The following is a 23,126-nucleotide window of genomic DNA, read 5'->3' as shown; positions in this document are numbered from 1 at the left end:
GATGATTAAAAAGGAACGCTGAGCTTGAGACCTGTTTGTTTGTGTGCGCCAAACATCTGTTGTTGCACAAAATATTTCAACCTCAGTATAGTCGAGCTCCTCGTTTTCAAATCTGGCCTTATCGTTGTTACTGAGCCTAAAATGTACCACTCCGCCAGACTTCCTTGACGCCGATTCCTAGTTTATTGGCATTGTATGTGTGATTTTAGTCCGTTTTTAGCATTTACGACTTTGTTTACGACGACGATGACCACCACGCGCCATCTGAGGAACTGAGCACTGGTGGCTCACACTATTTACCCTCGTTGAGCCCAATCAAAACACCAGTCAGGACATAGCGACATAGCTGTGGCTTACTGGAATGATTCCAGTTCAGTATCACAGCTGTTTTGGAAGTCCATCTGCATTTCTTTGCAGTGGATGTATTTTTATCATTCTCTGGAAGCACCTTCAGAGCCTAACCCTCTGCAGAAATCTCAAAACTGCCTCTTTAAAATGGCTAAAATAAGAAGCTAATGAAAAACGGGTGTCTGAGTTTTAAGACAAAAAAACAGTTTTGAATGTGGCTGCAGGAGGAATATTTTTCAAAGTTGGAGAGGAGAAGGTGTAACACAAGAGCGTGAGGTGATAAAGTACGCGGATCCACACAGCCAGACTGTCCAGCCTGTGTGTTTATATTGGCCTCATACATCAAGACGTGGGAGTGCATGGAAGTCTTCGAGGAAACTACTCCAGACTCGAACTTACTGTCTGACAAGAGCTCAATTTATTATTGATCTTACCTTTGTTTTTTTTCCTCCACAGACAAATTGTTGTAACGACCTTGATTGCTCCAATGCAGCTCCACTGAGCCCGCTATGAAAAGACAGAATTCTGATGAGTCAGCATGACCTGTCTCCACCTGTCTCCTCCCTGTAGCCTTTGTCTGATTCCTAGATGGTGCAGTGCCAGATAAGCTACGACTAAACTGGGCTCATTAGAGTGATGGGAGGGATGAGAGGCGCTGGTGGGAGGAGGGCAGTACTGATTGCATTACATAGAAAATGGATTGAGCTCGCGGTATCAAATAGCTGAAGATGTTGCCAACTTGAAGCATGTGCGGTTACAAATGGAATCGGGAATCTGACGTTTCGGGCACCGGATGTGTTTGATGATAAAACCAAGAAGTTATGTAATAGTCCAATGAGAGTTGACCAGTGAAGTAAGGTCAGGATCACCTATAAAGCCAGAGCGCTTTGACAGAAGCCCCTCTGACCGCACTCTGATCAGTTTTCCAAGAACACCGGCAGATACAACAGTTCAATTAAATTACATTACAATGCTATAAATATAAATATACATAACCGATATAGCCGATGGAGTATTGTAAACTTCTCAGCGCTCACTATCTTAAAAGCGATAGTGTGGGGCAAAAATACACATGCTCGTAAAACACTGGACTGAAAAAAAACATGTGGATTTGATGGTGAGCGGCTGTTTTCAATTGTAGTGTCGCCCTCTTGTGGTCTGAAGTCTGAAGCGCATGCTTAAACCGTCAAATATAAATACGAATACAAATATAAATATAAATTATATAATTATAAATAATTAAATATAAATAATATAATTGTACTATAATTATAATCTAATATATAAATATAATGTAATAATGATAAAATAAAACATATTTTCTATATAGTTTAATCTAATAATACAACATTAAAAAATTATTTTCCTAATATAATATAATATAGTATAATATAAATAATATAATTATACTATAATTATAATCTAATATATAAAATATAATGTAATAATGATAAAATAAAACATATTTTCTATATAGTTTAATATAATAATACAATAATAAAAAAAATATTTTCATATAATAATATAATATAATATAATATAATATAATATAATATAATATAATATAATATAATATAATATAATACATTACATAACATAATCTAATATAAAATATAATATTGACCAATATAATATAAAATACGATATAAAGTAATATAATATAAAGTAATATATTTAATTTAATTTAATTTTAGGCGTGCATTTTAGATTTAAACCACTAGATGGCAATAAAGCAATTCAAAACAACCGCCCACCTCCTAAAGTGTCCGATATTTTTTCTACATATTGACTTACTGAAGAATAAAATAAAATAAAATATAACGCCCTTTTGTGGTTAGTCAGAATCACAGGCTTAAACCATTATAAATTAAATTAAATTAAATTAAATCAAATGAAATTAAATTAAATTAATAAGATGGCTATGGAGATGGATAGAAGGTACAATGTTTTTATCAATGTCAAGCAATAAAAAAATATTTACATATATACATTTATATTTATTTATCACACGTCTTTTTATTAAATATCCACCTTTTGCATCGATTGTTTTTTCAAACACATTTTTCAATGATATACAAAAAAGGTACACATCATGGGTCGAGATGGTATTGAATTTCTATGGCCAGTAGATGGTGCTAAATTACAACATATTTGCTAAAACGAGGTAAAGTGAAGGTTTGTAGTTAATTTTTGTTTTGTGGTGGTTAAAGTCACCTTTCCAAAATTAATGGTTGATTTAAAAGGGTTATTTATCTGCTAGTTTAAATTAAGTTAGATGTTAATACCTCGCAGGATGGCAGCAGCTGCCCACGATTTGTCTCTCGCCACTCATGATAATTACACGCCCGTGATCCGCCCTCATTTCCACTTCCTAACGTTGCTCTTAAAAATCAACTTTTGTCTGCGTCCTGGACGCGTCTGTGAAGATGCCAGATGATCATTTTTCACGGGATTGAACATTTCACTCATTAAACAACCTTTGTGGATTTTTTCCCTCCCCTTTCCTTTTCTTTTTGTCAAACTGGATCATCATGTTGCGGGTTTTGGTTGAATCAGCTACAGGTCTCCCCAAAAAGAAGGTTGGAACTCCTGATCCTTTCGCGACAGTAGTGTTTAAAGGTAAATATCTTTTTTTTAAAATTATAGATAGAAATTGTTAAATCGAGTGAAATGCAGCATTTGACATAGTCATTTGATAACAAATGCGTGTATTTTAATTCCCACTTAGATGAAAAATGCAATTTTGGAATGAAATAAGTTATAATTGTCTGTCAAGTTGGGTCACAGCTCTTACAGTAAAACAAATCGAGACCATCCAGGGGTAAAATGGCAGTTACCTATAGTCTGCAGGTGTGGCTTTTCTTCCTCTTCTTTTATGCTTCCCCTTATGAGGCAACAGCTGCTGCTCACTTGTTGCATCCAAAGTGATTTCTAAAAAGGACATTTGTGGAGTCACTACTACTTCTTGTGTTATTAATTTCTCACTGGCCTCCTCTTTTCAGATGAAAAGAAAAAAACAAACACCATTGATAATGAGGTGAATCCAGTATGGAATGAGGTAAATGTTTTTTTTTTTTTTTTGCAGTCAGATCTCAGTTGTATGGAGATTCACTGCTGTTTTTTTATCTTACCTTGCAGGTCCTTGAGTTTAACCTGAATGGATCCGCACTAGAACCCAACTCCCATCTTGATGTGATTGTGAAAGACTCTGAGACCTTTGGAAAAGATAAGTAAGTTTTAGCTCTTTGTTTTGACCTTTGTTAGTCAAGAAATGGATTAGCAGCATTATGTGCTGAATAAGCAAAAAAAAAAAAACAATAGTTTGCTGGCTGCCTCTGCCCCCTCACGCCCCGCTTGTCATGCCGAGACTTGCCGAGCCGTGTGGGACGCCTGATTGCGATTGGGCAACGCGACAGATGAATCGTTGCTTGTGCTCTCAGTTGGCGAGGATGAGGCAAATTCTCTCCAATCATGTCTGGACAACATGACATGAGCGACAAGAAGCAGCTTGTGGTTGAAAATGCAGAACCACATATGGGATGAATTCAGAGCAGCCGCAAAGAATGTTTCCTCTGGCTTTTAATTACTGCCATGCAACATTTGTGAACTGATTTTTTTTTCTTCTTTGCATGTCTTTGACTAAGTTCCCCCTCCTTTTATGCATGTGACAGTCTGAACCGAGGGAGGAGCTTTTAGCAAATGTCTCCAGTGTGAGTCCACGTTGAGCAAAGTTTTCCACTGGCACGTCTGACACATTCCCCAAAGATGTATGCAGTCATAGCACAGGGTTCCCCTCATCCCCTCCCCCTCCTGTCTTGAGTAGTTTTCCAGAATCTATTTTTGTGCTCAATGGCAACGCAAAAAAGAATTGGGGGGGGGAGGGGGGAGGCACGCCAATGTGTGGACTGATTCGATTTCCCAAATTGGAAGCAACACTGACGTGATTAGCAGATTCCTTCAGTGATGAGTTTAACAGGTTAATAACAAGTCAAGATGCTATAAGTGCTAAACTCTGCTTGGGGATGTTGGAATTGTCAATTAAATATTTACTGGCTTCTGTTTCTGCGTTTGTTTACCTCAGGAGGCGGGGCTTGTTAGCTCAAGGCAGTGACCTTAATTGTTTGTCAATGACGTCTTTGAGCACACATTGGGCATTTCATGACTTGCATTTATATTGGCCGGCCAGAGTTTACTCTGCACAGGAAATCAGTGCTGAGAACTCGAGATATGATTTTTTTTTTTGGGCAGATTCATCGGGTCAACGAGAATTCCTTTGAGAGACCTTGCCTCCGGTCAACTTCGATCCCTTCCGGTCAAAAATGTGCATTTGCTTGATGAGAATGGCCACAATATTGGTGTAAGTACATCTGACCATGTTTAGTATGGCGTCATTTGTAGAATATAAAATTGCTTCCCTGCAGGCGACGATGAACCTCGTCGTCGGCTACGACCCACCACCCAATGCCAACCCAAATCCAGAAGAATCCCATGATGGCGATTCCACCGTGGATTCCGGTATGTTCGACGACAGTTCTTGATTTCAGGGCAGCACCCTAATGTACGTAACCGTTGAGGTGGTGGAGAGCAAGGCGAGGAGACGGCACCTGATGGGACCCCGAGCGGTTCCGCCACCAGCCCATCTGCTCCCGGGCTGTCGTCGAGCCTCCGTAGGCGAATTGCAAAGTCACAGAACAGACACCGGCTCATCAACAAACCTCAGGACTTCCAGGTAACTTAGACTGAGTTTTTTTTTTATATGAAGTCCACTCACCTCAATGGTGTCCATCAGATCCGCATCCGTATTATCGAAGCCCGTCAGTTGCCAGGCAACAACATCAAGCCGGTGGTTAAGGTTCAGGTGTGCGGACAGACGCACAGGACAAGAATCAAGCGAGGGAACAACCCCTTCTTTGACGAGGTAATTAATTTTTTCCCCCCTTAATTGGTCACGTTTTAAGCATTTAACACTTTTTGCAGATGTTTTTCTATAACGTCCACATGCTTCCATCAGACCTGTTTGAACAGAACATCAGTATTCGGGTAAGTAGGTAGACCAAAATGAGCATAACTTGGAAGGATTTTTTTAATTTATTCATTTATTTAATTATTATTATTATTAATTTTTTTATTTTATTTTTAAATGAGCTGTGGACTTTTAATGCCTCCCTGCAGGTTTATAATTCCTACTCTCTGCGGGCCGACAGTCTCATGGGAGAATTTAAGGTACTGTTGTGAATTTCATGGCCGAGTCGTTTGGAAATGTATCTCATCTCTTTTGGTCTTGTTACACAGCTTGACGTTGGCTATGTTTACGATGAAGCAGGTGAGCTTGTGACAAACGTTGTGTCATCAATCTATTCGGGAACTAATTCCATTGTTTTGCTGTAGCCCACTGCGTCATGAGGAAGTGGCTACTTCTGAATGATCCAGATGATTCCAACTCTGGAGCTAAAGGATACTTGAAAGTCAGCCTTTTTGTGGTCGGGATTGGCGACGAGCAACCGGTAAGAAAAAAGAAAAACTAGTTCTATTCTTGTATTGTAAACAAACGTGTTGCTCATACAGTCGGAGAAGAGAGAAGCAAATGACGACCAAGACGACATCGAAAGCAACCTGCTGCTTCCGGCTGGCGTCACTCTCCGATGGGCCACCTTGTCACTCAAAGTGTTTCGGGCGGAGGACATCCCTCAAAGTAAGACACCTTCCAGAATCCTCTTCCATTCAACCCGAGCAGGAACTCAGCATTGAATGTCACTTTTAGTGGATGATGCCTTCATCCAGTCACTGAAGGGGATTTTTGGAGGAAATGAAAATAAGAAGAACCTGGTGGATCCATTCATAGAGGCTCGTTTTGCGGGCAAAAAGGTTCCTCTTCCTTCATCTTTCATTTTCATGCATTTATCAATGATACTTATAACACCTCTTTCTTGCCTATGCAGCTCTGTACTCAAATTATAGAAAGAAATGCAAACCCAGAGTGGAACCAAGTGTTGAATCTTCAAGTCAAGGTGATTAATTCGACATCCCAATAGCAACGTCGAGATGTAATCATGTTTGATGTCTTCTCTCGTAGTTCCCTTCCATGTGCGAGCGCGTGAAACTGACAGTGTTTGATTGGTGAGTCCCAAACGCTGACCGCTACATGCTAACGGGAAGTTTTAGCAGGCGCTATTTCTGCAAATATAGATGGGTGCGCTCCATCACCAGCTGTATGAGAATTATGTGGCCTGTGAGTCAGCCTGCTCCGGCCCCTCCCTTCCCTTTGCAATAACAAAATTTGTAATCCTGTTGGCACTGTCTTCCTGCTCTTTTTCAACATTCCCGAGCGAACAATATATCAGATAAGGCAGGTCCAGGAAGGCGACATGGAGGAAGTGCTGGGAGAAGTGGTTCTGAAAAAATATTTCTGTATTAGCTTCACGCCTGAGTTTGAATGTGAGCGCTGAGCCGTGTGCTAATGAGTTATGCGTGCCTTCAGGGATCGCGTGACTGGGAATGATGCTGTCGGCACCACATACCTCAACCTGGCTAAAATAGCCTCCTCCGGGGGCGAAATAGAAGGTAACGATTTATTTTGCACCAAAATCCAGCACTTAATAATTTCCCCACGACTAACTTCTAATTTTTGTCTTTCGTCCTGGAATAGAGGAACATGCGGGAAATTTGGATTTGTCGTCATATGAAGGTTCACCTGTGCTTTATTTTGCTGTCTTGCTATTATCATGGAGGGCATGCCCACGCTGTCCCCCCCTAACTCCGCCACTGCTCAAACATAATTTTTGTTGTTGTGCAGTTTCGCCCCTCCCTTCCTGATCCAGAGTTGTTTTCCCTGCTTACTAACAAGCATTTCACCGCCTACTAACCAACTACATATTAAAATCCAAGGCTAACTTGTGTTTGTATCTATACGAAGCGGCAACAGGAGAATCTGAGGTTGGTTTTCTGCCCGTCTTTGGTCCCTGCTACATCAACCTCTACGGCAGCCCCAGAGAATTCACCGGACTACCAGATCCTTATGAAGATCTGAATTTGGGAAAGGTAATTTTTTTTAGAGAAGAGCTCATTTCAATGCACTTGAATTACTTCTAACTAATTTTTTGGGGGGTCAGGGTGAAGGAGTGGCCTACAGAGGCCGAGTCCTGGTGGGAATGTCCACTAAATTAGAAGGCAAAGTTGACAAAGCAGTAGACACCATCCCCAACGATGACATCTTGGTAGTACAGGTAAGAGTAAACGATACAAAAAGAAGTTTGGGAAAACTTATTAGCTGTTTTGCTCTCTTACATCAGAAGTACCAGAGGAGAAGGAAGTACTGTCTCTGTGCAGTCTTCCACAGTGCTTCCATGATCCAGGAACCAGGCGAGCCAATTCAGTTTGAAGTCAGCATCGGTAACTATGGCAACAAATTGGACAATACCTGCAAACCGCTGGCCTCCACCACTCAGTATAGCTGCGCAGTGTTTGATGGTGAGTGAGACGCACTTATAGACTTAAAGGTGTTTTTTTTATTAATGGCGTCTTGTGGTTGAAGGTAACCACTACTATTACCTACCATGGGCGGGCACTAAACCGGTCGTTGTGGTCACCTCATTCTGGGAGGACATCAGCCACCGCATGGACACCATCAATACCATCCTCTACATCTATCGCCGCTTGGTAATGCTCCATTTTCTTCTCAAATAAAAAAATCCTGTTTTTTGACCTTACCCTCGTTACAGCAATCTAACCTGGAAGTCTTCAGAACGGCCGTTTCTGCTAAAGCACCCGAAAATCAATTATCTGGTGTGTGGGTGAAGTTGCTGAGTCAGCTGATTGAAGACCTAGAAACGTACGTCAATGATGGGAAATCAATCATCTCTGCACAAAAACATCACATTGTCTCCTTTATCCAGTTTCCCAACACCGGTTCTGGAGGGTCGCTCAAATCTGACCTCCCTGGACATCCAACTCAAGAAGCTGCGAGATAGCGGCTTGAAAAGCATCAATCAAGCAGCCAGACGCATGAGAGAAGAAGCTCAGGACATTCCTGAAACTCTACCCGACATCGAGTCGTGGGCGGAGAAACTTGAAGCGCTTGCCGAAGAGGTGAAAGCATGAATGGGTTTAATTTTCAACTTCTGGTGTTAATCTCCATTTTTTTATACCTTCAGCCTCAAAACAGCATGCCTGACGTGATCATCTGGATGCTCCGCGGGGAGAGGAGGGTGGCCTACAGCCGTATCCCAGCTCATAAAATCCTCTTCTCCACATACAGTGAGCAAGCTTGCGGGCAACACTGTGGCAAAACCCAGACTATCATTTTAAAGGTACTCTCCAACTATTAACTTACCCTGGTCTCTCCTGTCCAACCGAGTCTATCGTGTTCTTCTCAGTACCCCATGGACAAAAGCAAAGGCTTGAAGGTGCCCGTTCAGATCCGAGTCAACATGTGGCTGGGTTTGTCTGCGCACGAGAAGAAGTTCAACTCTTTCTCCGAGGGGACTTTCAGTGTGTTTGCAGAGTTGGTAGGTTCATTCAAATAAAGGGCTAAGCTAACTCGGCGCACGGAAGTTTTATTATGAAACTAAGCCACGGTGCCTTTTTTGCAGTACGAGAACCAAGCCAGTATGTTTGGAAAGTGGGGAACCACAGGACTGGTGGGGCGCCATAAATTTTCTGACGTAACAGGCAACCTCAAGTTGAAGAAGGAGTACTTCATGCCCCCCAGAGGATGGGAGTGGGAGTCGGACTGGTTCATTGACCCGGAGAAAGCGTGAGTTCAACCCAGGAAAAAAGTTCCACTGCTTGCACAATGTTCATTTATTAGGTTTATTTTTTTCTGGTCTGCCAAGGAAATGAGTTGGCCGTTTGTTTACATTCCTCTCGTGCCAGAGATTTAAGAAAATAACTCTTGCCGGGAAGGTGAAAGGGTTCCGTTTCCTGAGCTTGTACCCCCAGTTTAACAATATATGTCGAAGGCTATAACTAAAAGCAAAAAGATGAATGAATTTGATCTAATTTGACTTTTTTGTGTTGGAAGTCTCTTAACAGAGGCAGACGCAGGACACACTGAATTCATGGATGAGGTTTTCCAAAATGAAACCCGCTTCCCCGGCGGAGAGTGGAAGGCGGCGTCTGAGCCTTTCACCGACGTGGTGAGAAAAGTGCAAACATGCAAATATGTCGGGAAGCTGTCAAGTGCACACACAAAGGTTGATTTGTGTGTTGTTGTTGTTGGGCAGAATGGCGAGAAGAGCCGTAATCCGGGCGAGTTTGAATGTCCTCCTGGTTGGGCGTGGGAGGACGAGTGGACAGTTGACGACAACAGAGCTGTGGATGATCAAGGTGCTGAGGTTGAAATTTGATTAAGAAAAAAAAGAATTAAATGCATGAAGCAAATATTAAAATTTGTATCTGGTCTGAAAATTGAAGGAAAAATATTTTTATTTTGTCCACAGGATGGGAATATGGTCTGACTATTCCGCCAGAGGACAAGCCTCGATCTTGGGTGCCGGCAGAGAAGGTGTACCATGTCCATCGTAGGCGACGGGTGGTTCGGCCTCGCAGAAGAGCCGCACTTCCCCCGGGCGCCTCCGCCGAGGTCAGCACTTTGTCACACCGATTTTTGGAAAAATGGTTGCCCGACGTGCTACTTTCCCCACAGAGGCGAGACCACGGCGATCCAGAGGGTTGGGAATTCTCTTCCCTGATTGGCTGGAAGTTCCACAGGAAGGAACGATCATCGGATACGTTTCGCCGGAGGCGCTGGAGGAGAAAGATGGCGCCGGAAGACCGCTTGGGGGCGTCTGCCATTTTCAAACTGGAGGGTGCACTGGTGGGTAGTTTGTCTAATCCAGTTCTAGTTTTAAATATTGACTTAAGTATTAAGTGTGAACAGCCGTTGGCATTTTCCCCTCAGCAGTTTTGTTGATTTACTTGGCAGGGCGTTGATACGGACGAGAAAGAGAAAAGCTCCAAAGGCGACGTCACCAAGATGTTTGGTGCTAACACACCCACCGTGTCCTGCTCCTTAGAAAGTAAGTGGACAGCATACGAGGGTGGATAAATTTGTTAACCTTCTCTCCTCCTTCAGGGTCATGCGTGTATCACCTGCGTGTTTATGTCTATCAAGCAAGAAACATGACGTCTATGGACAAAGACAGTTTTTCTGGTATGTCGCTAATGTTTGTTGTCATAAATTGTCCCAATCTGTGGCCATAACATATTTTTACTTCACAGATCCATACGCCCACGTGTCCTTCTTGCATTTAAGTAAGACGACAGAGAAACTGCGTGCGACTTTAAACCCAACCTGGGACCAAACTCTTATTTTCGACCATGTGGAAATTCACGGGGACCCAAAGGCTCTTGCGCAACATCCCCCGGATGTTGTCATCGAGTTCTACGACTATGACCAAGTGGTAACGCCACACAAAGAGAATCATTTAGTCAATCGCGCCTAAGGAAATGATTTTCCTTTAATGAGATTTTCTACCATCCAGGGCAAGGATGAGCTGCTGGGTCGATGTATTTGCGCTCCATTGGTCAAGTTGAATCCCAGTATGGATCAGGTGCCCAAACTGCTATGGCACCCCATCGTGCAGGGGTGGCGTGAGGAAGGGGAGGCATTGGTGGCGGCTGAACTTATCCTCAAAGATAAGGTCTGCATCTGAGCTTGATGATTTCCTAAATAAAGGACATTTATTCTCATCTTGATTTGATTATCTGCTTTCTCTCTCTCCAGTCAGGAGACTCAGATCTTCCTCTTGTCCCCCCAAAGAGGGCGGAAAACCTCTACATGGTTCCGCAGGGCATCCGGCCTGTTGTGCAGCTCACTGCTGTGGAGGTTAAATTTATTTATTTATGTATTTGTTTATGTATTTGTTTATGTATTTATTTATTTATGTATTTATTATTTTAATATTTTTTAAATTGCTTTAATACATTTTTTACATTTTACATACATACATTTGAATTAAATTTAATACATTTTTAATGTTTAGTTTCTTTAAACATTTGGAATTTATTTTAAAAAAAAGTTTAGATATAATTTTATTTATTTGTATTTGAAATTGTTGTACGCAGATTCTCGCATGGGGTCTGAGGAACATGAAGTCCTATCAACTGGCCACAGTGTCCTCTCCCAGCCTGGTGGTGGAGTGCGGCGGGCAAAGAGTGGAATCCACAGTCATCAGGAACATGAAGAAGAGCCCCAACTTTCCAAGCTCGGTCCTCTTCATCAAAGTGGTAACCACACTGCGTTGAAATATATTTCATCCTTGAAGAAATTCCGTCAACACCCCCGCCAAACCTGTTTTTTGGTTCAAACATTACCAACTCATTTAATTCCCATCTTCCTGTCACCTCCTCCAGCTTCTACCTAAGGATGAGATGTACACGCCTCCGATTGTGCTGAAGGTGATTGACCACCGTCCATTCGGCAGGAAACCGGTGGTGGGCCAGTGCACCATCACCTCGCTGGAACAGTTTCGTTGCGACCCATATGTCATCACAGCCGAGGGAGCCATGGCGTCCAAAAGTGAGGAGACAAAATAATTCTCCAACACTGGACAGAATGACCGAAAAAAAAAAATTCTTGCAGTGGCTCTCATGGCAGCGACTCCTTCCAGACAAATCTCCATCAATATGGAAGAAACTAGACTCCTATTAGAAACCCAGGTAGGTAATATTAAGAATATTTCATCTTCTCTTCTAATAATTTGAATCAACTTTGGACTAAAAAGTCATAATTTGACGTGCAGAGTCAAATTTGACATGTGATGTCACTCTGGCTTGCAGTTCATGTGCAGCATGTCAGATGCTGTCAGCAAAATGACTCCCCTTCCCTCCCACTTTGTATGTATGAAGACTTGATGTTGCTTTTGTCGCTCAGTCTCTGGACACTAATGACACTGGAAGGCTGAGAAAGCACAACGCTAATGATGTCACAATGCCATTAATAGCTTGTTTGCCATCTGTTCTTTTGTTCTTTTATTCATCGCATCTAACGAGCACAGAAAATGAATTCCAGGCTTGGACATTTTTATCAGCAGCACAGAAAAAAAAGAAGTTCTTTGTTCAAGAAACTTACCAAAACAAAGTGCTGTAACACAAATGTTCTGTTCTGTCTCCCTCTGGTGGTTCATTTGAAAACCGCAACTCAAATCACACCACTTTTTCCCACTTTTTTTAAGAAACATTTATTTCAATAATAAAAATGACTTTCTCTTTTATTCACAGCACGTGGAAAAGGTAAGTAAGTGTTTATTTTTATTTTCAAACTGAGAATAAATTGATTGTAAAAGTTGTGCTTTGTAGGAAAAGCAGACGGTAGATTGGTGGAGTAAATTCTACGCTTCAGTGGGAGAGAATGAGAAATGTGCCCCTTATCTCAAAAAAGGATATGACACCCTCACAGTAAGATACCACTTCATCAGTGGAATTTCAAATAATTTGGTTCCTCAAGCTATTGATAAATTAGAAGCTTTCTGGCTAAAAAATCTTTAATTTCATGATCTTGAATTATTTTCTCAGGTGTATGACAGAGAACTAGAAGATATTTCCCAATTCAAAGGGCTGACAGACTTCTGCAGGACTTTCAAACTGCAGCGAGGCAAAAACGAGGACGGCGATGATGATCCGAGCGTGGTCGGGGAGTTCAAGGTACTTTGACACATTCACACGTCGAAAGAAAAATGAAACTTTGAAACTGTGAGGTCTGTGTTCTTCCGCCTGCAGGGCTCGTTTAAAGTATACCCCCTGCCAGACGACCCCGGTATCACCCCTCCTCCCCGGCAGTTCCGAGAACTTCCAGATAGCGGCCCTCAGGAGTGTCTGGTTAGGATTTATGTAGTTCGGGCTATCAATCTGCAGCCTAAAGACAATAACGGCAGAGTGAGGATCAATTAACAATATTTTTTTTTTTTTTTTTTTTAATATATAATGCTGTTATCTCAATGTGGTGAACTTTTCCTGCAGTGTGACCCCTACATGAAGATCTCCCTGGGAAAGAACACACTAGATGACCGAGACCATTACCTCCCCAACACAACCAATCCTGTGTTTGGAAGGTAGCTAATTAGCATAATTAGCATTCATGCGACATAATCCCACAGAGGATTAAAGCACAATATTTTTATTGCCGTAGGATGTTTGAGATGAGCTGCTTCCTACCCCAAGATAAGGATTTGAAAATCTGCGTCTACGACTACGACCTCCTGAGTCGGGACGAGAAAGTCGGGGAGACCGTGATCGACCTGGAGAACCGTTTCCTGTCTCGTTACAACTCCTACTGTGGCCTGCCGCAAACCTACTGCACGTATGGCAACTGAGCCCAAAATGTTTTCATACGTGAAAGAAAATTTGGTGTAGATATCAACTGTGTTTTCGCTGTCAGTTCTGGAATCAACCAGTGGCGGGACCAGCTGAAGCCTTCTGAGATCTTGGACAACCTCGCTCGTCTGAAAGGCTTTTCTAAACCGAGGAGTGAGGACAACGGCAATTCGCTCACCTTCAACGGGAAAGAATACACACTGGCTCACTTTGGTAAGATTTTTTTCTTTTTCATGGCTGTTCAAAAAGACGACATGACTTATTTCTCCTTCCAGAGGGCAAAAAGGAGATTCATGAACATTTGGGTCCACCTTGTGAGCGTCTGTGTCTGCACATCCTACGAACGCAGGGACTTGTACCTGAGCATGTGGAGACCAGGACTCTTTACAGCAGCTTCCAGCCTAATCTGTCCCAGGTTTGTCCAGATTCAACGTCCACATGATGTCCCCCGTGCTAACCTGTCCATTTGTGTGTACAGGGAAGACTTCAAATGTGGGTCGACATTTTCCCCAAGAGCATGGGTCCACCCGGGCCGCCCTTTGACATCACCCCACGCAAAGCCAAAAAGTGAGCATCCCTAAAAATCATCTACTGAATCACGCCGTCAAACCTAACCCATTTTTTATTTCAGGCATTTCCTGCGCGTGGTCATTTGGAACACGACAGATGTGACGCTGGATGAGACGAGCGTCACCGGAGAGCACATGAGCGACATTTACGTCAAGGGGTACGGTTGTTTATTTACATTTTTAAAACACTTTAAAGAGTTGAAATGAATGATTTGTCACAGATGGATGGCAGGGATGGAGGAGGACAAGCAGAGGACGGACGTCCATTACAGGTCTCTCGACGGGGACGGCAACTTCAACTGGAGGTTTGTTTTTGAATTCGACTACCTTCCCGCGGAACAACTCTGCCTCGTCTCCAAAAAGGTGAGCCCACCTCTCCCCCCTCTAGGTTTGGACCTCGACAAAAAAAAATTCTATTTGTTTCAATAGGAGCATTTTTGGAGTTTGGATAAAACCGAGTTCAGGATCCCGCCTAAGCTGAGTATTCAGATATGGGACAATGACAAATTCTCGTTGGATGATTATCTCGGTGAGTCAATGGGAAACATTGTTGGAGTGAAGTAATTCTTCAATTATGCGTTTTTGGTTTGGATCCCAGGAACACTGGAGCTCTATTTGCACAATTTAATTCCCCCTGCAAAGACGCCAGAAAAGTGTTCACTATCCATGATGGATGAGGTGGACGTAGACGTGCCGCACAAGCCTGAAGCTGCCAAGTGTCTGTTTACACAGAAGTCCGTGAGAGGCTGGTGGCCGTGTTCGATTGAGCAAAATGGGCTCAAGGCCCTCGGGGTGAGGATGAACAAAATGATATCATATCTCATATCGGGTCCAAAAATTGTTTTGTGTCCATAGGGCAAAGTCGAGATGACTTTGGAAATTGTGAGTGAGGCTGATGTGGATGAAAAACCGGCAGGAAAAGGCAGAGATGAACCCAACATGAACCCGAAACTGGACTTTCCCAAGTAGGAACCCATTCACATTATTTTTTTTTGTTTTTCATGGACACCATTTTGTAAAACATCTCCATGACCAACAGGCGCCCTGAAACTTCCTTCTTCTGGTTCACCAACCCATGCAAGACCATGAAGTTTATTGTGTGGCGACGCTTCCGGTGTCTCTTCATCGGACTCATCATTCTCACCATCCTGCTCCTCTTCCTCGCCATCCTGCTCTACTCTCTACCGGTAAGATTTAGATGATAATCTAACTTTGTGCTTTGACTGATGTTACATTTCCTTGACCTTTTCCAGAACTACATCTCGATGAAGATAGTAAAGCCACTACAATAAAGCGGATGAGGTGCACTCGACATGTAAAGGATGACGAGAACATCAAAAGGATCAAAATCCAGTGACGTTATTTTTTTTTTTTTTTTATAAAACGTGTTATTGGGAAGGGACACTTGCTTGTTTTGCACTCTTTCAATATTCAGCTACACACATAAAGGTGATTGACTTTTCCCCACATTAACATTGGCCTCACTCAATTGGTTCTATTATTATTTAAAAAAAAAAAAAATACAGTTCAAATGTTTTAAATTAGAAATATTTAAAAGAATTACATTGAACATCTGACAACATTTTGCTACTAGCTTAATCAGCTACAAACAATTTTTTTACATATTTCCGCAAATGTTATTTTCTTTATTACTGTTGTTGTAAATAAATGATTAAACCATGATTGGATTTATTCTTCTTGTGAGTTCTGCTGCTTGCAATGTTGTTGCAATAAAGCTTCCGCCTCGGCTCTTCGGGCCAGGCTGTTGGCTTTGCCTTGGAAACGACCATTTTTTCCGGCTCCCTTCCCTTGAAGCAGCTCCAACAATCTGGGCAGAGGAAAAAGATGGATAAAATATCATATTGTATAATCTGTAGGATTTTTTTTGTTTTTTTTCCTTCCCCCATACCGTGGTCCCATTTGTGCCACTTGCTCGCTGGGTCCAGCCAGCAGAAACAAACCTGGCCCCTTTTCCTCTCCTACAGTCAGGAAAACCAAAGTTTCCTGAAAATAGTCAAGAGAAAATATTAATTGATTATTCAATACCAAAAAATTACGTTTTGCATTCTTACCTGAGTGTCTATTTCATTGGCAATAATGTTCATGAACTCATTGTCGCCTTCTTTTCTGTGGGTGAGTGAGGACGCCATTTTGTAAGCAACACTCGCTAATGTGGAAAATTAACACCTCTTACTTGTGCAAAGTGAAGAAATTCCCTCTGTGCGGGTCATTCTTAAAGTTGTGAGCGACGAGGAGGGCCATGTCCCGAAGTAGGCTCAAGTTGGTCTACAAGGAAAATAAAAAACAATTTTACAAAAATGTCCAAGGATAAAAAGCAATAAATATTGGCTCACTTTCTGCACAAGCTTCAGTGACTTCTGCAACTTGTCCACAGCGTCAACGTGTTCATCAGGGCCAGTTCTGTTGATGAGAAGTAAATACAAATCTTTTCTTATTTAAATTTAACACAATTAAACTTTGACTTGCAACTTACTTGAGAAGAGCCACCAAAGAGCGCTCGGTGCTGTAGCTTTTCTCAGCATATTTCAGCACCCTATTTCCCACCAAGAATATCAAATTGGTTTTGTTTTTCTTCCCTTTCTCTGTCCCCAGGAGTTTAATTACCTAAAAAAAAAAAAAATCATCCCCTTGAAGTTACGCCAACAAAGTCTAAAATTGAATATTTCCAAGTGTTTTCGTATACCTGCAAGTGACTGAGGTTGGACACGTGCGTTCCGCAACACATGTTGGCGTCGACTCCCTCAATGTCAACGACTCGAATTGGCCACGTGTGGTCGTCCGGGAGTCCTCGAGTCCTCACCTGCACGTAGCGCATAAGTACTCACTGGCTTCAACACACATACACACACAAAATAGTCAATTTAGCACTGACCTTTTCCATTTCAGGACTGTCTTTATAAAGTAGCTTAACATTGACTGGGATGTGAGCTCTGATCTTCTCATTGGCAGCTTCCTCCAGCGCTCGGATTTGGGCTGCTTGAACAACCGGAGTGTTCAGTTCAATGGTGCTTCTCTGACGCCCCAGCTCCCTAATAACAAAAATGTGGGTGAGTACAGCGAAATTGTATACATACAGCATTACAATAAAGTTTTGTGAATATACCAAGATGTGGTCATGTAGCCAAACATGGTTTCTGCCAAGGCTGTGATGAGATGTTGTCCTAAAAGAATAAGAAAATGCTTATTAGTGTAGATAGTACCCTGGGAGAGTATTTGGGAGACGCACCTGAGTGTTGTTGCATGTGGTCAAACCTCCTCTCCCAGTCCACCATCACTTGCACCTCCTGACCCACCTCCAGGGGTGAGGCCACAAAATGAGCGGCATCTTGTCCTTGTCTGGTCACCCTCAAAACAGGGATGTCCGCTATCAGCCCATAGTCATCTGGCTGGTGGAGGAGGAGATAAAAGTACAATAATAATATTGCTTTAAGCTGCAAATATTTTGCTGGGGTTTCGGTCATGTCCTCAGGTATCCAAAATCATACATACCTGGCCGCCTCCCTCAGGAAATAAGATGGTATCTTGCAGCTTCACAATGAATCCACTCACGTTTTCTTTCTTTCCACCATTTTCCAGTTTGAGCTCCGATGGGGAGCAGGAAGCTACAGTTGTGACAAACTAAATGAAAAACATCAATTCAAATCTGGACCTACAAAAAATAATCTAATAATCTAATATTGTCTTGTGCAGTGTTGGGACGTAAAATTAAAAAAAAGTTTATTTTCTACGCATCTGTATTTTTTACGAAAAGAAAACACCAACTCCGTCCCAACTGTAATAATATTATTACAATACAATGCTATCACTAAGCTAGCAACGGTGCTAACCATTTATGCATAGAAAATAGTGTTAGTGTTATTATTTTAAGCAATAAAGCGTTAACATATCACCTCAGGCATGTTCTTACCTCTTTCATGTAGCAGTCCCTCTGACACTGGAAAGCCATATTGACTTATTTTTGGAGAAAACCAGTAAATGATAAGACACGAAAAGATTACAGTGTGAAGCTAGGTTGGTGACATTTTTGTACGGGTAGCGGGAAGGTCAAAGTTAATAAAAGCGATCCTTTGATTCTGTCAAAGGGGGAAAATGAATATAATTACATTATCAAAGCAAAATAAATTATTTTAGATTGAACACATTTCAATGGAAAGTGTTTTTCCTAATATGAATATCTTTTGTAAGAATCTGTCGTTTCCATGCTCCTACAGGTAAATAAAACATTTATCAGAACTAAACAATAAAGAACAGGGTATTTCATAAAGACTCTCACACCATGACATGTTTTTATTTAAATTGACAATGATTTATTTGTACTTCATACATTGAAGAAAATAATTACTTAAAATTGACATGAATATTTTAAAAACACAATTACAATTGACAATGATATACTACATGTTAAAAACAATTAATAAATAACACTGGAATTTCATATTTGTAAATTGTTCACAGACTCACAAGCATTTAATAGTGTTATTGTTTGTATGATGATGAATCAACTCAGAAGTTTGGTTTCCGACGCATCGTAGGCCATGTCAGTCAGACTGTGCCGCAAGTGAAACGATCAATGATCAATATATTATATAGGGATAGGATACTGTATTCTTAAATTCTGAAATTTTATATTTGCATCAAACTAGACTCACATCACTAAGATCCCCCATGTCTGGTGCTGCTCCTTTATTAGTGCTGGCCATGTCCTGGATCATCTGATGGGGAAAAAGTATTTTCAAAAATCTAAGGCTTTGAGAAATACATCTAAATGAGTCTACTTACATCTACGTATTTTTCATACTCTTCCCTTCCATCATCTTCTTCATTCTCCCAATCCCTCCAGTTATCAAAGTCCACAGCAATCCAACTGGGCTGCACAAGTACGAAAGGCATCTTTACTGTAAATGCAAACATCAGTCTAAAAGTAAAATCAATTAAAATACCTTTTCTGGATCCTTCTGAAGACGAGGCCATGCATAATCAGGTTTTATTTTCCTTAGCAAGACATTGATGCTACGATCATAGACTCTTTCCCTAGAGTCCTTCGAAGAAATGCAACAATAAATAAATATTATGTTTGGAACAAGCACATTAGAATTTATTTAGTAATATAATGGGATACTGACATTGATTTGGACTTTTTCATAGAAGTGGAGTTCATTGTAAATCACATCATCTGTCTCATTCTTGCAGCTGTTGGAAAAAACAAAACCAGGCATCTTAATCCAACAATACAATGTACACACACAGTCCACACAATGACACAATGGGTGAACTTTTTAAACTCACCACAAAGTCATTTTGTCTGTCTGGATGTCTACTTGGACATCTTTAGGTTTCTGCACCTTGAAATTGATTGTGACATATTTTTTCCTGTCAAACCACACCGCATGTGCTGGCTGACTGTTGGAAAATAGAAGTTATTTTCAGATAAATAAAACAGAACAAGCCATCGCTTACCTCTCCTCTGGTCTAAGAATTTTAGGTTTGTTCATTGTAAAGCTTTGGACAAACTCACAACAGAAAAACTTCTGAGTAATGCTCACTCTTCCAAGTCGGTTCCTCAAATGCAGAAGAAAGGCCTGGAAGATGCTATTTATAGTAGCAGGGAGAAGGTGTTGGGGGAGGTGGTATCCCACTACCTTTTAAGGTCATGCAATGGATTTCTGGAAGTAACATGCAGTTTCTGGAATATGATTATGATTATAAAAGAGATTTATAATTATAAAACTGAAATGAATGAAATGAAAAATGGTCACAGTGTGTATTCCAGTCCGCTAAGCAGCGACAATGCGCATCAGGGTATCTTGCGAACAGCTAACAAACACAACAGAAGTAGAGTAAAACAGGAAGTAGCCACCAGCTAGCCGCTAAGTAAATTTTCTCGAATCCGTTAGGGCAATGTAGTGGCAGAATCAGACTGACTAAACTTATACCGTAGAAGTTCCTTTGACTGTGTTTAATTTAACGGAACAGTGCCAACTCCTTCGAACACCCGTCTGAGCGAATCATTCTTGAGCTGAAAATGCCGCGCAGACGTCAGGTAAGAAAAAAGTGGCGTGCTAGCAACAATGTCAATTGGGTTAGCTCGTTAGCAACAATGTTTAACTCTCCGTGTAGGCAAAATGTTCCACAATTTAACGCCACACCATATTTAGTTTTTTTTATTTAAGTGTTTAAATGGAACAGAGAAGCATTAATGTTTAAAAATGGTATATAAATGTTGTTATAACTCCAAAACCGTCGGCGCTCGTACGTAGCTAAAGCTAAATAACATGAAGCTAAATTTATCGTAGCGTTGCCGATAACATGGTGGACAAAGCGTGTTATTTTGTGTGAAAATATAGACGTCGAACTGATTAAAAGGTTCACATTAACTATTGGTTTGATGAATTTTCTACCTAAAGAGTTGCTGGGAATGAGAATAGTGGGTGTAATGCCTTAAATGTTTAAATTGTTAATGCAGTTTGGTACGTGAAGAAAATAGCTGAAAAACCGGGCGCGAATATGCTATACTAACACCACTGGGATTCGGTGACACAAGTTTAGCCTTATTCTGATTTAAACTGGATTTAAAAAATATATATATTATCACTGAGTGTTCTGGTAACATTTATCATAAAATAGCAAACTGTGACCTGTCTTAGAGCATGAGCCGTTTTTGTAATAAAGTAATAACATTCTAAACGTAATTAGTTGCTTTGTGGGGGGAAAACCCAATTTTGAAGAAGAAAAATCCCTTTCCATGGTGCCTTACTTTCATGTCTGTTCATCACAATAGAGACATATGGCAGGGAGTGGTTCAGATGGAACTGAAGATTCAGACTCATCTGCTGAAAGAGAACAGACCAACAGTTCGGAAAGTGATGGGACCCGCACTAAGAGACAGCGCCTCACCAGAGCCTCCACTCGCCTGAGCCAGAGTTCTCATGGTTTGTGTACCTGTCATACAAATAATGTAATATTCTCATTCCATAAATAATTGTCTCTTATCGCAGACACGGCTGACTTGAAGCAGGCTGCAGATCATGATGAATCCCCGCCACTGACGCCGACGGGAAATGCGCCGTCCTCTGAATCTGAGCTGGATATCTCCAGCCCGAATGCATCTCACGATGAAAGCCAGGCCAAAGATCAGGCCAACAGAGACTCTGATAAGGACCTCTCCCATCGACCCAAACGTCGGCGATGCCACGAGACGTACAACTTCAACATGAAATGCCCGACCCCCGGGTGCAATTCACTGGGTGAACTTGCCTTACATTTGCCTCCAGTTGCTTATGATAATATCAAAGAAGAATCTATCAATGTATTAATTATTTCAATGATTTCAAACAGGGCACCTCACAGGAAAACATGAACGTCACTTTGCCGTGTCGGGATGCCCCCTGTACCACAACCTGTCTGCAGATGAGTGCAAGGTGAGATTTTGGGAGGTTGTCAGTAGTTTTTGAGTGGTCAAAGCAAGTCGCAGTTTGTGTGTTTACAGCATTTAATAGGTTACATAATTTTGATTTGGCTAACATGCTAACATTTATTGTCAGGTAAAAGCTGTTAGCCGTGAGAAGCAAGATGAGGAGTTGAAGGGACAAGAAGAAAGTCATTCACGTCATGCAACACGTCACCAGGTCTGGTTTCGGCAAGCTTTTAAGCAAATATTGTTGGCGCTGTAAAATGTGTAATTGCATAACTGGATCTTTTTATAAATGTTTCATCTAGACACCAACTTCTAAGCAGAGCAGATATAAAGAGCAGGTTGCAGAAATGAGGAAGGGGAGAAACTCTGGCCTGCAGAAGGAGCAGAAAGAAAAACACATGGTACCACAGTGCTGCATCTCTATCACCACAGCGACTGGCAGCTGAGTTGGCCGTCACTTGTCATCTGGTTTCATCCTTTTTCTTCCACAGGAGCATCGGCAGACGCATGGCAACACCAGGGAACCTCTGCTGGAAAACATCACCAGTGATTATGACTTGGAGCTTTTCAGGAAAGCTCAAGCTCGTGCCTCTGAAGACCTGGTAAAAATCCCCTCGCCTATTTAATGTCTGTAAAATAAGAGTACAGAGCTGTAACTATAAACACATTCTGACCATATTTTTGCTTCCTGTTTTTGGCCCGCCCGCAGGAGAAGCTCCGCATCCAGGGTCAGATCACGGAGGGCAGCAACATGATCAAGACCATCCTGTTTGGCCGCTATGAGCTGGACACCTGGTACCACTCGCCCTATCCTGAGGAGTACGCCCGACTAGGTCGTCTCTACGTTTGTGAATTCTGCCTCAAGTACATGAAAAGCCAGACCATCCTCAGGCGGCACATGGTGAGAATCACAAACAACTGCAGTATAAATGCTGATAAAGACTTTCAATTGTGTGTGTGTGTTTGTGTCAGGCCAAGTGTGTGTGGAAGCATCCTCCAGGAGATGAAGTGTACAGAAAAGGTGCCATATCTGTGTTTGAAGTTGACGGCAAAAAAAATAAGGTGCGCTTAATGCACTCTCGTACACAACAGTATCATTTTACTCATTGATTAAAAGACTTTTGCTACTCCACAGATCTACTGCCAGAACTTGTGTTTACTCGCCAAACTTTTCCTGGACCACAAGACGTTATATTACGACGTAGAGCCGTTTCTGTTTTATGTCATGACCGAGGCCGACAACACGGGCTGCCATTTAGTGGGATACTTTTCCAAAGTAAGGATAGAACCCAGTCCTGTTACAAATAGTGAAAAAATTGCAAGTATTTTTTTTAAAACCTTGTATTTATTGTCTTTTTTGTTTGTAGGAAAAGAATTCCTTCCTCAATTACAATGTTTCCTGCATTCTGACAATGCCCCAGTACATGAGACAGGGCTTCGGCAAGATGCTCATCGACTTCAGT

The 23,126-nt window shown here is 41.6% G+C and overlaps 4 protein-coding genes across 8 annotated transcripts in view; 2 read left to right on the top strand and 2 right to left on the bottom strand.

Annotated features, from left to right (window-relative positions):
• The first annotated feature begins 2,700 nt into the window (after positions 1-2,700).
• On the top strand, positions 2,701-15,911 carry LOC148382475 (myoferlin-like). 3 transcript variants are annotated; one of them, XM_088360357.1, is made up of 54 exons: positions 2,701-2,967; positions 3,351-3,406; positions 3,487-3,578; positions 4,597-4,705; positions 4,770-4,863; positions 4,923-5,077; positions 5,138-5,266; positions 5,326-5,388; positions 5,521-5,571; positions 5,641-5,671; positions 5,737-5,852; positions 5,914-6,040; positions 6,110-6,213; positions 6,288-6,356; positions 6,422-6,465; positions 6,827-6,909; positions 6,995-7,033; positions 7,262-7,386; positions 7,458-7,571; positions 7,638-7,815; positions 7,880-8,004; positions 8,067-8,176; positions 8,241-8,433; positions 8,499-8,654; positions 8,721-8,852; positions 8,937-9,100; positions 9,368-9,482; positions 9,570-9,672; positions 9,786-9,928; positions 9,992-10,162; positions 10,271-10,364; positions 10,421-10,498; positions 10,567-10,748; positions 10,830-10,988; positions 11,072-11,173; positions 11,413-11,574; positions 11,701-11,866; positions 11,930-12,006; positions 12,568-12,579; positions 12,646-12,744; positions 12,862-12,990; positions 13,066-13,221; positions 13,306-13,397; positions 13,475-13,645; positions 13,724-13,872; positions 13,935-14,074; positions 14,138-14,226; positions 14,291-14,386; positions 14,450-14,591; positions 14,658-14,757; positions 14,827-15,020; positions 15,084-15,193; positions 15,268-15,415; positions 15,482-15,911. In XM_088360357.1, exons 1-54 carry the CDS (start codon positions 2,880-2,882, stop codon positions 15,518-15,520), a joined length of 6,165 nt encoding a protein of 2,054 aa, XP_088216483.1. In that variant the 5' UTR covers positions 2,701-2,879; the 3' UTR covers positions 15,521-15,911. The 3 variants fall into 3 exon arrangements, with proteins under 3 accessions (XP_088216483.1, XP_088216484.1, XP_088216485.1); XM_088360359.1 differs by adding an exon at positions 12,127-12,183 and having other exon boundaries at positions 2,702-2,967; positions 9,786-10,162; XM_088360358.1 differs by lacking the exon at positions 6,995-7,033.
• On the bottom strand, positions 15,572-18,303 carry aarsd1 (alanyl-tRNA synthetase domain containing 1). The gene is made up of 12 exons (XM_088360371.1): positions 18,157-18,303; positions 17,739-17,867; positions 17,476-17,635; positions 17,353-17,410; positions 17,122-17,278; positions 16,933-17,049; positions 16,723-16,853; positions 16,583-16,649; positions 16,423-16,514; positions 16,301-16,355; positions 16,138-16,232; positions 15,572-16,056 (listed from the first exon to the last, which is right to left on the bottom strand). Exons 1-12 carry the CDS (start codon positions 18,193-18,195, stop codon positions 15,918-15,920), a joined length of 1,239 nt encoding a protein of 412 aa, XP_088216497.1. The 5' UTR covers positions 18,196-18,303; the 3' UTR covers positions 15,572-15,917.
• A 231-nt stretch (positions 18,304-18,534) lies between these two features.
• On the bottom strand, positions 18,535-19,838 carry ptges3l (prostaglandin E synthase 3 like). The gene is made up of 7 exons (XM_088360373.1): positions 19,707-19,838; positions 19,536-19,649; positions 19,373-19,439; positions 19,190-19,288; positions 19,029-19,118; positions 18,899-18,961; positions 18,535-18,796 (listed from the first exon to the last, which is right to left on the bottom strand). The coding sequence occupies exons 1-7, from the start codon at positions 19,739-19,741 to the stop codon at positions 18,788-18,790; spliced, it is 477 nt and encodes a 158-aa protein (XP_088216499.1). The 5' UTR covers positions 19,742-19,838; the 3' UTR covers positions 18,535-18,787.
• A 236-nt stretch (positions 19,839-20,074) lies between these two features.
• kat7b (K(lysine) acetyltransferase 7b) overlaps positions 20,075-23,126 on the top strand; it is a 41,558-nt gene continuing 38,506 nt past the window's right edge. For 2 of the 3 annotated variants that reach the window (XR_015854083.1, XM_088360367.1), the window contains exons 1-11: positions 20,075-20,289; positions 21,028-21,178; positions 21,245-21,493; positions 21,585-21,667; positions 21,791-21,874; positions 21,966-22,064; positions 22,155-22,265; positions 22,373-22,564; positions 22,636-22,725; positions 22,799-22,939; positions 23,031-23,124. Coding sequence is in view for 2 of the 3 variants with exons in the window: in XM_088360367.1 (XP_088216493.1) it covers positions 20,272-20,289; positions 21,028-21,178; positions 21,245-21,493; positions 21,585-21,667; positions 21,791-21,874; positions 21,966-22,064; positions 22,155-22,265; positions 22,373-22,564; positions 22,636-22,725; positions 22,799-22,939; positions 23,031-23,124 (1,312 nt within the window). In the remaining variant the exon portion in view is untranslated. The remainder of the gene's footprint in view (positions 20,290-21,027; positions 21,179-21,244; positions 21,494-21,584; positions 21,668-21,790; positions 21,875-21,965; positions 22,065-22,154; positions 22,266-22,372; positions 22,565-22,635; positions 22,726-22,798; positions 22,940-23,030; positions 23,125-23,126) is intronic. The other variant, XM_088360366.1, reaches the window with a different exon arrangement.

The sequence above is a fragment of the Syngnathus floridae genome, chromosome 18 (assembly GCF_059516105.1).
Source record: "Syngnathus floridae isolate MCC-2025c chromosome 18, RoL_Sflo_1.0, whole genome shotgun sequence".
Taxonomy (NCBI): domain Eukaryota; kingdom Metazoa; phylum Chordata; class Actinopteri; order Syngnathiformes; family Syngnathidae; genus Syngnathus; species Syngnathus floridae.
The sequence above is the reverse complement of the archived record's forward strand: the minus strand, read 5'-3'. Positions and strand labels throughout refer to the sequence as shown.